Consider the following 13,549-nt stretch of genomic DNA (forward strand, 5'->3'; position numbering starts at 1 on the left):
TTTGATGAATACAGAATGACAAGGACAGTTTGACATGTTTTTGTCACAGTAGGGTGTAACAAAAACATAATTCTGTTCTTCTAAAAATACACTTATAGTTTAGTTTTCTACCTTTTTTTATTTCCAGAAAGTGAATTTCATTCACATTGCATCCAAAGGGTCTAAAACATTTTTTAAATCAACATTCATGACAGTTTATAAAAAGTTAATAAAAATAAAGGGATATTTTCTCATGATAAGAAGGAAGAACTTGAATAAAAAGTAATAAGACCGTGTTTTCTTGTATCGCAAGATGAAGGCATTCAAAAATGATTGCAAGCACAGCTGATCTCAGCTTCCGTAATTACAGTAAATGTTTTCCTTTTTGGTTTAACACTTACACCAACATAAATTGTACCTTTTGTTATAACTTTTAAATTGATAAACTCATAATATGACAGCAACATTTGTATGTCAACATATAAAAGTGAAATATTAATGCAAACTGTGCAGACTTCCTTACAGATTCACCATCAGTCCTGTAAATCAGAAGGACAGGACATGCTTTAAAAAAATCGATGCATAACTGTGGAAATGAATGTATGTAGTTTAAAAATGAGATGTGATAATATCAAGCAAGGACAATGTGGCATTCAACCCAACAACTTCACAATGAAAAGTTTAAATGTCAAACCATTGTTTGTGTGCATGTGCAGTATTGTACCTTTTCAAATATATGAGTGCCATTTAAAATGATTTACAAACAAAGTAACAAATGTACAACCATAAAGATAGTAACTTTGAGCAAACGTGTAAGGGTATAGAAATATGCACGACTAAAAGGGATTGAAGATATCACTACATTAAAAGAAAAATCATAATTTTTTTTATTACCATTTAATTTTAAATTCTTTTTTAACTTGTAGTTTCTTTTTCCCTGTCCCGACCTGCAGGTTCAGAAGTTAGCAAGCAAATACCTCAAAATCCTATAAAGTAAAAGTCATTTTCATTTAAATATTTTCAAAAATAATTTCTTTTTTGGAAGACAACCGTTGGCGAGTGAGAATGTCAGTGCATTGTCAATTGACTGATGTGTAACTAAGCACAGGGAATATCCAAAGTAGAAGCATTAAGTATGGTAACGTTACTTTACAGTAACAGTGGGTGGGTTCATGCCACAGTACCGGCTGTGATTACCTTTGGACTGAATCATGAAAACCAAGTGTCAGAGTAACAAAATGGCGTCAAATGTGTTCCATATTATGTGGATGGACACTGAATTTGATCACGTTTGAGCTGTTTGTTTAAATATGTGCAGTCGCTTCTAGTTAATTTTCCGTATTCAGTTGGGAATGACAAGGGACTTTTTGTCTGAGTCATTCAAAGACAAATACACATTATGATGCAATCACAATGGGTGTGTGTTGGTGTTTTGAATCGGTTACATACTCATGTTGACTGGTGGTGGTTTTTCATGCTACTGTCCCTGTGCATTTCATAAATCTGCATTGATCTCTTTAAACTAAACCAGATCATTAAGGTTTCTTCCATCTAAAATGCTCCTGTTACACATAAAAACATGTCTGCTCCTCTTGTAACAGCCAACGCTAGGAGGAGGAAGTCCTTTCTGTGCAGTGTCTTAAGTGTTCACATTAAAGGAAGTGGGATTAAAGCAGCGTTGTCCTTTTGCCAACTTAAAGTTTCAGTTCCCGTCTGCCTGGCGCTGACGCTGCTTCTGATGATGATGATGATGTGGGTGTGTCATCACCCGTCTCAAAGAATCCTCTCATACTGTCGCCTCGGAGCTGACCTCCAGCCGACCACACTGGAGGGACAAGAGGGGGAAATTATGTTTGGGAAGATGACACAGTTTGTCAGTTTTTTTTCAATCAAGGTTGTACATTACTGGTCCTCCCCCCTCAACCCCGTCCCCCCCACATACACACCCGAACTTGTACTTTAATTTTTACGCACTTTCGACATTTTATTCACTTTCCTGACCTTTGAGTGTATGTGTGTCTGTATTTTATGTGTCTTGTTATGTGTATATGATTATTTGGCTTTATGTGTTTTTGTGAAGAGCTACTGGATAAAGGAATTTGCCCATGGGGATAAATAAAAGTATCTATCTACACCTTCCTACACAAATTTTATCTAAATTAAATGTATAGATAAGAATTATTGAATTGTATGTTTACCAAGCTATTTTTTTAAAGTAGCACATTGAAAACTGATTTTCACCCAGATTGTCCCCATGCACCCAAAAACTGTGCTGTGTTCCCATTCCCCAAAGATTACACTTGTAAATTTAAAGATGACATATAAAAAATATTCAGGAAAAAAAACATTTCTGGATTTGTTTGGATGAACATTAAATGCCAGCCATTAAAGGCCTACTTCACCGGTTTGAATATGAAGGTGTATTGAATTCTGAGATCCTATGTAGTATAAATGTGCAATTTTTTTTTAAATTGGTTCATCCTAGCCTGAGAAAAGGCAGAAAGAGTTTTTTTTTAACCCTATATTAATCTTACTGTGACATCACAGTAAGATAAATATAGGGTTAAAAAAAAAATTACTTTGTAAATATTACTGTGATGTCACAGTAGGAGAAATCACAGTAATATTTACAAAGTAAGGTTTTTTTTTTAACCCTATATTTATCTTACTGTGATGTCACAGTAAGATTAATATAGGGTTAAAAAAAACACTCTTTCTGCCTTTTCTCAGGCTAGGATGAACCAATTTCAATTTTTTTTGCACATTTATACTACATAGGATCTCAGAATTCAATACACCTTCATATTCAAACCGGTGAAGTAGGCCTTTAAGCAGGTATTGAGCCATAGAAACAGATCACTTTGTTGTCACTGCCAGCAACGTTATGTGGTCCACCACAACCTACCTGATGGGTACCATTGCCAGTACAGTCAAGAAGCTGGCGAACACAAAGACCAGGCCTGGGTACCAGTCCAGGGTGGCCTGATAGAGCTTAGTGAAGGTAGGGATGTACACCAGACCAGCAAACTTCAGAGCCAACTGCAGGGAGGTGAGAGTGGTGCCTGATGGGAAGGAGAAAAACACAGGTAAAAAAAGAGAGGTCAAAGGAGAGAGAAATAGATAGGATTCAGAGGAGGGTCATCCACATATATTTTATTTTGGTGCAAGTAAATCTCACAGAGACCTCTAGTTGACTTTTTGGGAGGTGGAGTCTGAAGTTGGTTTTCTTGTATTGTATTTGTCTACATGTTTTAGTGTCCTTGGATTCATGGATTTATGTGTGTTTGCATTGCCCTGACTTCTCAAACAGGCGTCGTGTCAAAGCAAACACAAGAGAGAGGAGAGTGAACCCTGACAATGAATAACCTGTCTTCTCTAATCCTCAGTGTATGTGCATGTGTGCGTGTGTGTGTGTGTGTGCGCGCGTGTGTGTGTGTGTGTGTGTGTGTGTGTGTGTATTAGTATGACTGTGTGAATGTGTGTCAGAAAGAGGAAGCATGACACGCTATCGAGCAGCAGAACAGGTTCCTTTTCTAATGTACAGTATGTAGTAAACCGGCCTGATTGCAGGTTTCCAGTATTCCCCTCCTCCTTGTCTAAAAGTAGCAAGGCACTGGGCACACACACAGTGCAGGAACTGAAAACTACAAAGGATCAAAATCTATGAATAACTAACTCAGAGGTGTCTAGATCAACATTTGGAAGTATAGAGGGGCTTCAGTTTACTGTAGTGGCAAACTACTGTATTATGGTTTCCATAATACTGAACTGGTATCTATTTCAGTCAACATTGTACGTGATTTTACGGTTGTCAAAGCTGTTTTACTATCTGCCTGGTGACATATAATACCACTAGGCCTACGTCCATCACATAGCATCTCCTTAAGGACCAGTGTCAGAGGAACAGTAAGGTTTTCTTTTTCTGACCTTTTGACTGCAAACTCAACTTTCAGGAAATATTGTGGTGTAATATTGTAATCCTCCCTCCACAACTTCCTCTTGTATTCACCCTGACATCCTGCAATTTTCTCCCATCTTGGACACTAAGATACTGCAAACAAATGTTCTCTAATGTTGGTTGTTATTACTCATCTGTAGTGCTTTTTCACCCACACACACACGCACACGCACACGCACACGCACACACACACACACACGCACAGGTTGCATACTCACCACATGATGATGCTGGGACCTGCTGTGAGAGCAGAGATCTGATGGTGGGCAATGGGATGATAGCAAACAAGTTGAGCGAACGAGCTGGGGAAGAAAGAGACACTGATTATTACTGTCGCTTTTAGTTAATTTTCTTTCTTTAGTTGTTTCTGACAAGGGACTTTTTATTTTATTGACATAGCTACAAATTACATTTTCGACATGTAATCATTACGATGCAATCACAATAGTTTCTTAATTCTTACTTTTGCTGAGCTCAAACCTAGAACCTAAACCTAGCCATATGGCAAAGTGAAAGTGAATGGAGAATAAACAGAAAACAGCTAGGTTCATATCAAAACTAAACTAACCAGAACAGCCTGTTGAGCCACAAGTCACGAGTGAAATATACCGACATACTTTTTTTTTTAACCCTGTGGGAAGCCCCTGTCTGCTTGTGTAGATGGCCACAAGAAAATGACTGGTTCCTGCCACACTGCCACACAACGGGCTTCGTTTCAACATTTTCTGATAATTTAGAGACTAACTAATTAATTCAAAAGCAATTGACAGATGGACCATTTGATGATAAAAAGATAAAGTTAATTGCGGTTTCATTTTGAGTCACAAAACGGGTTGGACCTTTGAATGACAGGTAATTATTCAGATATTTCACCTGGTGATGCAATGGAGCGGTGTTTGGGGGTAAGACTTACAGCTGCACAAACAGTTTTGAGGGTTTAAAATGTTAAAAACTGTTTAACTGAAGACAATTACAACTGATAGTCAGACTTGTATTCACATATAGGGGGTGGGGTTGAATGGGGGTATTTACCTTCTATGTTTTTTAATATGTATGTGCTTGTACGTTTTTTAAATGCGCCTATGTTTAGCTATGTTTTTTATGATGTTAAAAAGCTGTTTAAAAGCCGGACGGGCATTGGAAATTAGCAGTAGCTATAACATGCTTTGATAGTGTACATTGGAGATGTGTTGTTCTCTATGTAGTAGCTTCAGTCCCTTTCAAATAAACATGGAATGAAATCGTAGTAAATCAATCAGGACACAGCACCAACTTATCCCTCAGTCTCACCGAGGTAGAACATGTAGGTTGCCGTGACGAACGACATGAAGTAAATTCCCGAGGCGAAGGACAGCATGCCGATCAGGATGAGCGTGACGTCGCTGAAGCAGCGGCGAAACACCATGACACCCAGGAAACTGGTGAAGAAAATCATGCAGCCGTATGCGTTCCCATAACCCACCTGGAGGGAAAGAGAGAGAGAGAGAGAGAAAGAGAGAGAGAAAGGGAAAAAAGGTCAAGAAGAAAATTAGTCAGAAGAAGACAGAGTGAAAAAAGAGAAAAAAACATGAACTTTAAGTAAAACACATATGATTCCACTGTGAGCAGCCATAGTCTTTATCACAATCATTCACAGTTAAAGGTGGAGTTAGTCAATTTTTGGGAACACTTCTTGTCAAAATCACCTTTTTGTCAGAATATCTCCTAACGATAGAACGTTAGAGACAGCAATAAATCATGTTACTACACAAATCCAACCCTAAATACAGTATAAACACACATAGAAGGCAAAATGTCACCTGGGTGGCAGTCCAGCTGAGAGGCTCCTTCAACACAAAGACGCCCAGTATCCCTAAGGCCCCAGCCACTGCACAGGTGTACAGTGCAGCAGCCGCACCCAGCATAACCACGTTCACTAGGTTTATCTGAGCAGGAGCCTCCGCGGGAACATCACTGGAGGCAAGAGGGTCTAGGGTGCCGTTCTCCTCTGGCTCTTTGCTGGAGACTTGTTTCACCTTAATTAGAGATGGAAATACATACATTTAACTTCACTTCCTTTGAATGCTTGTGAATGTCCTTTTTTATATGCAACAAGTAAAAACGTTGGGTATATAACATACAAGGAAATTGGACCATCAGTCAAAATATTTTCTGAGGTGGGCCAAGGTTGAGTCACAACAAAGCTATCTGATATTTTAAATATGGAGTTGCAGTGAAGGGCTAAACTTGACAACATGTTTTTTAAAAAGAAAGTATGGGGCGCAAGAAGATTGGTGTTATTTCCTCCATTTTACACACTTAATTAATTGTCACTATGACTGGCGTCATTCTCTTTTTGGCCAATCATTCTTTGAATCTGCTCTTTAAATGATCAGGTTAGGTTTTAGAAATGGGCAAACAAGATATTACCACAATCTTTTCCAAAGGTTTAACAATGGAATACTTAGCCTAATACAAATAACTAGATTAGATTATCAAATTTAAAACTATTTTTTTATCACCATGTTTTGATCCCTATCAGACATTTTCAAAACATTACATTTTTTTATTTCCATACAAAAATATGATGGCCAATTTATGGCATAGCCTAAGCTTACAGACACAAAAATCAAACCATGCATTCATACAGCACACACAACACACACACACACACACACACACACACGCACACACACACACGCACACACACACACACACACACACACACACACACACACACACACACACACACACACACACACACATTAACCAACCTGCAGCAGGACTATGGAGTGAATGAGGCTGAGCAGGTGCAGCACAGAGCTCACAATGAGCAGGATGGTTCCATTCCCCAGACTGGAGCTGTAGAGCAGGAACAGATGACCTGACACCAGGCTGCCCACTAGACCTGCCATGCCATACAGCAGCTCCACTCGCATCATCGTCTGCAGGGGACATTCAACACACATTACTTTCTGCTATAACCTTGTGTCCTACAACGTTATAACAATTTGCAAACAGCAGTGGAGAAGAGTATCCAGGTTCTTAACCTAAGAATAAATACTAACATACCAAAACAAAGTCCAACGACAGTTGCCATATAATCTCAAATGCAATTTATTTTTTGACTAAATTATAGGCCGACTAGCATTTTTGAAAATACAAGTACTACTTAAGTAGGATTTTAGTCATCAAAAGTAGGCTACACAAATAGTATATACTAATAGGCTTTAGAAAATATAGCCTACTGTTATAGGCCTAATATAGGCCTACTTGTGCTTCTCTATTATTTTGTTAGCTTCTTAAAATATATGTCCTTTATATATAGCCTAATTTTCAGGACTAGCCTATTTTAAATACATTAAAACAGCATTCTAAAATACATGTTAATGTACTTAAAATAAATTGTGTAATAAAAAGTTTAATATTTCCAACTAATGAATAAGCCAATAGGCCTATTTAATTTCTAATAACCTATTCTTTTTTAATTGCACAGTTAATGCAATTAGCCATAGCATGAAATGATGCCAAATGGGCAAATGCCAAAACCTTTATTTTAGGAGCCTTACAAACAAATGCTGTCAGTTGGACAATCATGCACTATGCAAAACCTGACCACCCTAAAGTCACTGACCTTGGAGCGGTCCGCCGCTGTGGACCTTAGCGACGCTAGCGTCATGACGCCGGGCCAGTAGGCGCAGAATCCCCCGGACAGCCCGTAGAGAACCGCCGCTCCGAACATCCAGCTGAGCGGGAGGCGGAGGAGGACCACCAGCAGCAGGACTAGTCTGGACAGCAGGTAGCCGCTCAGAGGCACCGCGATGGGGGCGCGCCTCCAGCCGCGGCGGTCGCTCAACCGGGCCAGGAGCAGCGCCGGTAAGATGGGCACGAGCCGGATGATCAGATTGTACGTCATAAAGAAGTCCGACATGGCTTTCTGCTGGCTGTCATCGCTGGACAGGTGTGTATCCGGGTATGTGGCGTTAACGCAGCGGTCCCTGACAACCATCTGCAGCGCGGTGTCAAAGAAGGTGCTGCCCAGCTGCTCCAGCACCAGCACCGGCTCTATCTGCCGGAGCACCGTGAAGGCGCCTTGACACAGGATAGGCAGGACCATGACTGACCCTTTGAATGACAGACTTCACTTTTTAGACCCGCTTATCAAAAGTCAAGATCAGTCTTAATGTGAATAAATTAAAGACAGCTGTTGAATGACTTCAGATGGCAGTGTTTCGTCTTCTACCTCACTCGGTTGTGTGAGCGAATGATTTAAAATAGCATAAAGCAGCAAATGAGAAACCCCAAAACATTTATCACGCCCACTTCCTACTTCGCGCATGTAGGCTGTTGCAGGCTCATCAGACGAGTGGCATGTTGGTTCAGAGGACACTATCTTTTTTGTTGTGGTTTATCAGTAGGAACTACACAAAAGTGGAAGTAAAACAGCTGATCCAAACAATTCACCCACAGTGTATGGTGTTTAGATAATAAATTATGACACTTTTTAACATCAAATCAAATTGAATATATCAACCTGCAGGAACATCTGAACAAACTGAGAGGTAGTCTATTCCATATAGGCTGTTTAGTCTGTCAAATGTGCAAACATAGTGAGACATTGTTGTGTTCATGGAGCCCACAGCCATGTATTCAAGGTCCTCGCATTGTCAGAAAAGCCAGAGAGATTCAGTTGAAAATGCTATAAAAAAAAGGGGGAACAAAAATAAAATCCTCACATTGGACACAACTAGAACCAGGAAATGTTTAGTCAATAAATGAGAGAGTACACACACGTAGTTGTTTAATATTAACTAGAATTCAACTCGCAACCTTGTTCATTTTAAAGTTGAAGGGACAATCCATCCAACACCTGGTGCATGAGACAAACGGTGCATTGACGAGACACGAATGAAAACACTCAGAAAAGCCCACGGTTACAGGTTTTGTTTTTAATGAGAAAATATTCATAATATGTGTAGTAGGTGTGTAGCCGTGAGCCTAACATGTGCTATAAAATAACAAAGCAAGAGTATGAGCGTTACAAGTGGTTAACATAGGAGCAGAGGTTATACTGTATTACTGTAGAATAGGATTGCCTCATCATCAGACACAGACGGACAAGCAAGAGTCCAACACTGACGCTCTTAGACACTTTTGCAGGCAAAAAAACCCAAACAAAAACAAAACAAACAAGCTACCAGCATTGAAAAAAATGATAAATAAATCATCTTTGCACCATCAAATCAAACAACAAGAGCATAATAATAATTAATTATAATAATAAATGTTCATGATGTCTGTTAACATTTCAAAAGTGTTAGTGTGTTTGACGAGACTGATTATAGGGTTTGATTGTGCCCTGACATGAGGACAGTTTGTGTGTGTGTGTGTGTGTGTGTGTGTGTGTGTGTGTGTGTGTGTGTGTGTGTGTACAATAACAGTTTTACGATGTGCTGCTGAAGCTACAGTAATAGTAGGAAAGAAGCCATTAGCTTTTCGTTTTTTTGCCATAACTTCAAATAACACAGACACAGCAGATGCTCGGCTGGCATCCACAACAGGCCACTGTAAAAGAAGAACAATAAAAACGTCCATAACATTATAAAAGGATCTGTTTCTGCAACAAACAAAAAAAATCGGTCTGTAAATAGTCATCTCTCATAGTTTTTTCTTCCCGTCACAAACCTCACAAAATGAATCTCGTGTCAAACCTTCTGCCGCAACACAAAATACCTCATGAAAAGGATCACAAGTCTCTTTAATACTTTGTTCCCCTCTTCTCCATTTCATATATTAATATAAAAACAAGAACAATGGGGATAACCTTCGAACCCATACATTGTGTATGTGTGTGTTTTGTTTCCGGGGGGGAAATGGGCACATCAGAGAGGAACACGTCCTTGTTTTTAAAAAAAGAAGAATGTGGTAAGTATCGTTACTGGCACTGCATATTCCCTCATAAAAGAGACAATTAAATAGCTTCAGGTCATTTGCTAAGAGAAACCTCTTTTGAGGGGGACTGCCCCCAATAAATATAATAAGAGAGACCTTAATGTCAAGGGGGTTAGTTAGTACGTGTCCTCCAATTCCTTATATTTTGTGCAATTTTCACCTCAGAGTACGTTCAGACGTCAGGCATTTAGTCGAGGGTTTCATTCAGTGTGTGAGCAGAACAGAAAGATCGGTGGGCACTTGAACGGGACGCGCGAGCAGATGTGGTGATTGGCTATGTTTACTGCTTTTTCTACTTTTGAAAATAAACCTTATCTTTGTTTTTGGACAATGAATCCACAGTGTCACCACACACTCATAGCGTCCTGTATTGCGGTCATTACTCGCTCATTTAACAAAACAAAGACTCACGTCGTCTTGCAAAATCAAAGCTCAAAAATATATCATGATAACTCCACCCTAAACAGAAGCTCAGCCTGTTCCAGCCTCATAATGAGCTACTGATTGTCAACTGTCCTTTTTTTTTTTTTTTTTTGCAGGCTAGGAGAGGAGTGTAACGTCATGCACACAGACAACCACTATTTCTTAAATAGACTTGAAGCGCATAGGCTGACTAAAATAACAACATTCTGGTTTTGGTATAACACGTTTTTATATATATAAAAAAAAGCTTCTCTCAATATTTTTCATCAAACTTTATCCTCAGCTAGCAAGGTAGAGTAGATAACGCAGCAGTTGCCTCCCAATGGAATCTCAACATACAGGTTTCATATATCAAAATACACAGTCCTACCTCAGTATAATACACATGGCAACTGCCTACATCAGAAAAAGCACAGGTCAACAAAGCGACGTAGCCAGCAAAAGGTAAAATAAGTGATTCTCAGAATATATAAAAAAACAACCCAACCCCTTCAATGAACACACACACACACAAACTGACTGAAGTGACGCAAACATGACCCGCAGTTAGCTTTCCCTCTTCCCCCCACCCTCCCTGTCTGTCACTTAAAAAAAATAAAAAATCACTGAAGAATAGTGTTTTCATAGACAGACTTTCTATCTAATGTGGTTGCGTATTTTTTTCCCCCTACGGTTTAACTGAAACTGTAGCAATGCAGAATAGGACAAGATAAAACACATCATACATATTAATACGCATTCAACAATTGCTGACGGTCTAAGGCAAAGTTGAAACTCGATGCTAGTCATTCAAGGACGCTGACCTTTTTGAGTCGGCACTTAAAAATTGAATACAGATGCTTGAAAGGGTTGCGAAAAGCATCCGCTGAAATGTCACCATCGTCTTATATCTGTGCGGTGACACTGCGGGGTCAAACATGGCAACCTTCATCCTGCAATATCATCCAACAAAAAGGTTACGTCTTGAGCTTGTCATTGGACCTCGCCTTTTTTCTCCTTTCTTGGAAAACACTCAGTCACTCAGGAAGTTTCTTGATAGTCACTCTAGTATGCTGCACACACACTTGTTTGAAGTTTGCATCTTTTTTTTCCCCTGTTGGTGATTAAAACCTTTTCCACACATTTGAACATGATTTGTGGTTATTATCATAATCAAACACCCATAGTCAAAAACCCATCATCAACAAGTCTCAGGCAACCTTTTGAAACAAAACAAAAATCATTCGATCTCTCGGCTTATATTTCAATGAAAAATCCTATGAATATTTATGTCATTCAGCGTCTATCCACGATTAAAAACCCATTTATGCCCCATTACACTTCAGAACAGCGCTTCTGAAACCTCCATTAACGCCATTCAACAAGCGTCACTGACCCTTTTTCCTCTCCAAAACTCACACCTCGGCACTTCAAATGTCTCTTTACATACTCAGTCACTTCACATACTGTCGCGCTGAAATCCTCAGGTCCTCAAAAACACCACAACTTGATGCATCTGTTCGATGACGGCCCCAGTGGTCGAGCCAGTGGGGTCACGTGATCATCAGAATACTATTAGTAAAATAAATACTGTTTGTTTTCCTTTTCCTTTTCCCTCTCCTTTACCCTTCGCATCCTTCACCTCCTCTTTTCAATTTTCTCTTCCCCCTCTTTCCCACTCGTTCCCTCAACTGTCTCTTAAAGAAGGTCTCTACTCCTCCTCCTCTTCTTCTTCCTCTTCTTCTTCTTCTTCCTCCTCTCCGTCCTCGTTGGCGTAGATACCGGCTTCCCACTTCTTTGTCATTTCGCTTTTCCTCCTGGTGACACGAGTGGCCTCAAGAACCTGTTGGTTACAAAACAAGCCAATCAGATGCATGCTAGGTCACCTGGCAACCTGTGAACTGATACAAAAGAAACCCATGCTTTCCTCTAGTTCAAGGGATTTGGTGGCAACACAATCACAAAAGGAAAAAAAAAACACTACAAAGTGACTTTAATATGACATGCAGGCAGTGTGTGTCAAAAACTGAGGGAGCGCTTGGTAAAACTGTAGCAATAGGATTCATAAGTGTCTAGTCAAATATACCCCCCGAATGAAGCGCACCTCCAGTATTTGAAATTGAAAACACATTTTACTCCATTTGAGGAACAGTTCCATGCTTGAACAAGAGGTTTGTTAAGTATTTTCTGTTCCCTAATCACTGTCCCGCCACACTCTCATGCCAAGGCACGCACGCACGCACGCACACACACACACACACACACACACACACACACACACACACACACACACACACACACACACACACACACACACACGTATAAGTGCAATACTTTTTGCCATCCAGACATTTCTGTTACCATTATATTTGAAAAAGGTTCCTGATTTGTTGAATGTCATTATTCTAAGTCTGCATTGTATCTTTGTTTAACTGGCACTTTATATGTTTGGTATCCAGATTGCATAACATTGTGCCTGGGGGTGAGGGAGGGTCACACCAAAATCCATGGACAAGCACATGCAGCACCAACACCACAGAGCATAACAGTAATACAGTGAGACCATGACCACAGACCTGGGACCAGATATTAAAGTTTCCCACTCAGAAATACACCCAGTCAAAGGGTTCACACTTAAATAAATAATACATCCCTGACTATATTTCCCATACCAGGCCAGTTTCAGATCTGGGAGACTGAGTGCAGTGAGCTTGTATTTCTTAGCGTTGACTCATTGACATGTGTTGTTGGCATTTAATGGGGAAGTCAATGCCAGTGGAAAATCTCCACTCTGACTTGCCATTCTTTCTTATTTGAACTGAAATTCAAACAGTATGAAAGCAAATGGCTACAAATTGCCGTGAATCAGCAGTTCCTTTAGTGGGATGTGTCATAGGTGGGAGGACCCAGTGTATGTCCTAATTTATAAAACCATTTATTCAACCAAATACACACAGGGACGTGTTACTTTTCCTAGGATTTTTCATTTGAATCTGACCCAGGTCTGTGAGTAAAAGGGACTTGATGAAGTGCGACCGGTACCTCGGTGGTGACCTTGTTAGCCAGCAACAAATGGGCATACTGACCGACCAGCAGGAGAGAAGCAACAGTACAAAATAGTTAACACATGTGTCATGTCAACGTGGAAAAGCAATCAGCAACAACATCAGCGAATAACATGGACCCTGCTAGATACAAGATACAATCACTTAAATATCTTGCAAAATGAAGGAAATGTTTGAATTTTTTCGTTTTCTTCTCATAGTTTTATCATAATTT

The 13,549-nt window shown here is 39.8% G+C and overlaps 2 protein-coding genes across 3 annotated transcripts in view; both read right to left on the reverse strand.

Annotated features, from left to right (window-relative positions):
- Window positions 1-179: 179 nt before the first annotated feature.
- Window positions 180-8,152, reverse strand: slc46a2 (solute carrier family 46 member 2). The gene is made up of 7 exons (XM_080046447.1): window positions 7,551-8,152; window positions 6,691-6,861; window positions 5,737-5,952; window positions 5,228-5,399; window positions 4,156-4,239; window positions 2,885-3,041; window positions 180-1,804 (listed from the first exon to the last, which is right to left on the reverse strand). Exons 1-7 carry the CDS (start codon window positions 8,031-8,033, stop codon window positions 1,753-1,755), a joined length of 1,335 nt encoding a protein of 444 aa, XP_079902573.1. The 5' UTR covers window positions 8,034-8,152; the 3' UTR covers window positions 180-1,752.
- Window positions 8,153-8,856: 704 nt separating this feature from the next.
- palm2akap2 (PALM2 and AKAP2 fusion) overlaps window positions 8,857-13,549 on the reverse strand; it is a 71,052-nt gene continuing 66,359 nt past the window's right edge. For both annotated transcript variants that reach the window (XM_080046877.1, XM_080046876.1), the window contains exon 15: window positions 8,857-12,113. In XM_080046877.1, the coding sequence (XP_079903003.1) occupies window positions 11,982-12,113 (132 nt within the window). In that variant the 3' untranslated portion in view covers window positions 8,857-11,981. The remainder of the gene's footprint in view (window positions 12,114-13,549) is intronic.

This window comes from Ammodytes marinus (assembly GCF_949987685.1).
Source record: "Ammodytes marinus genome assembly, chromosome: 18".
Classification (NCBI taxonomy): domain Eukaryota; kingdom Metazoa; phylum Chordata; class Actinopteri; order Uranoscopiformes; family Ammodytidae; genus Ammodytes; species Ammodytes marinus.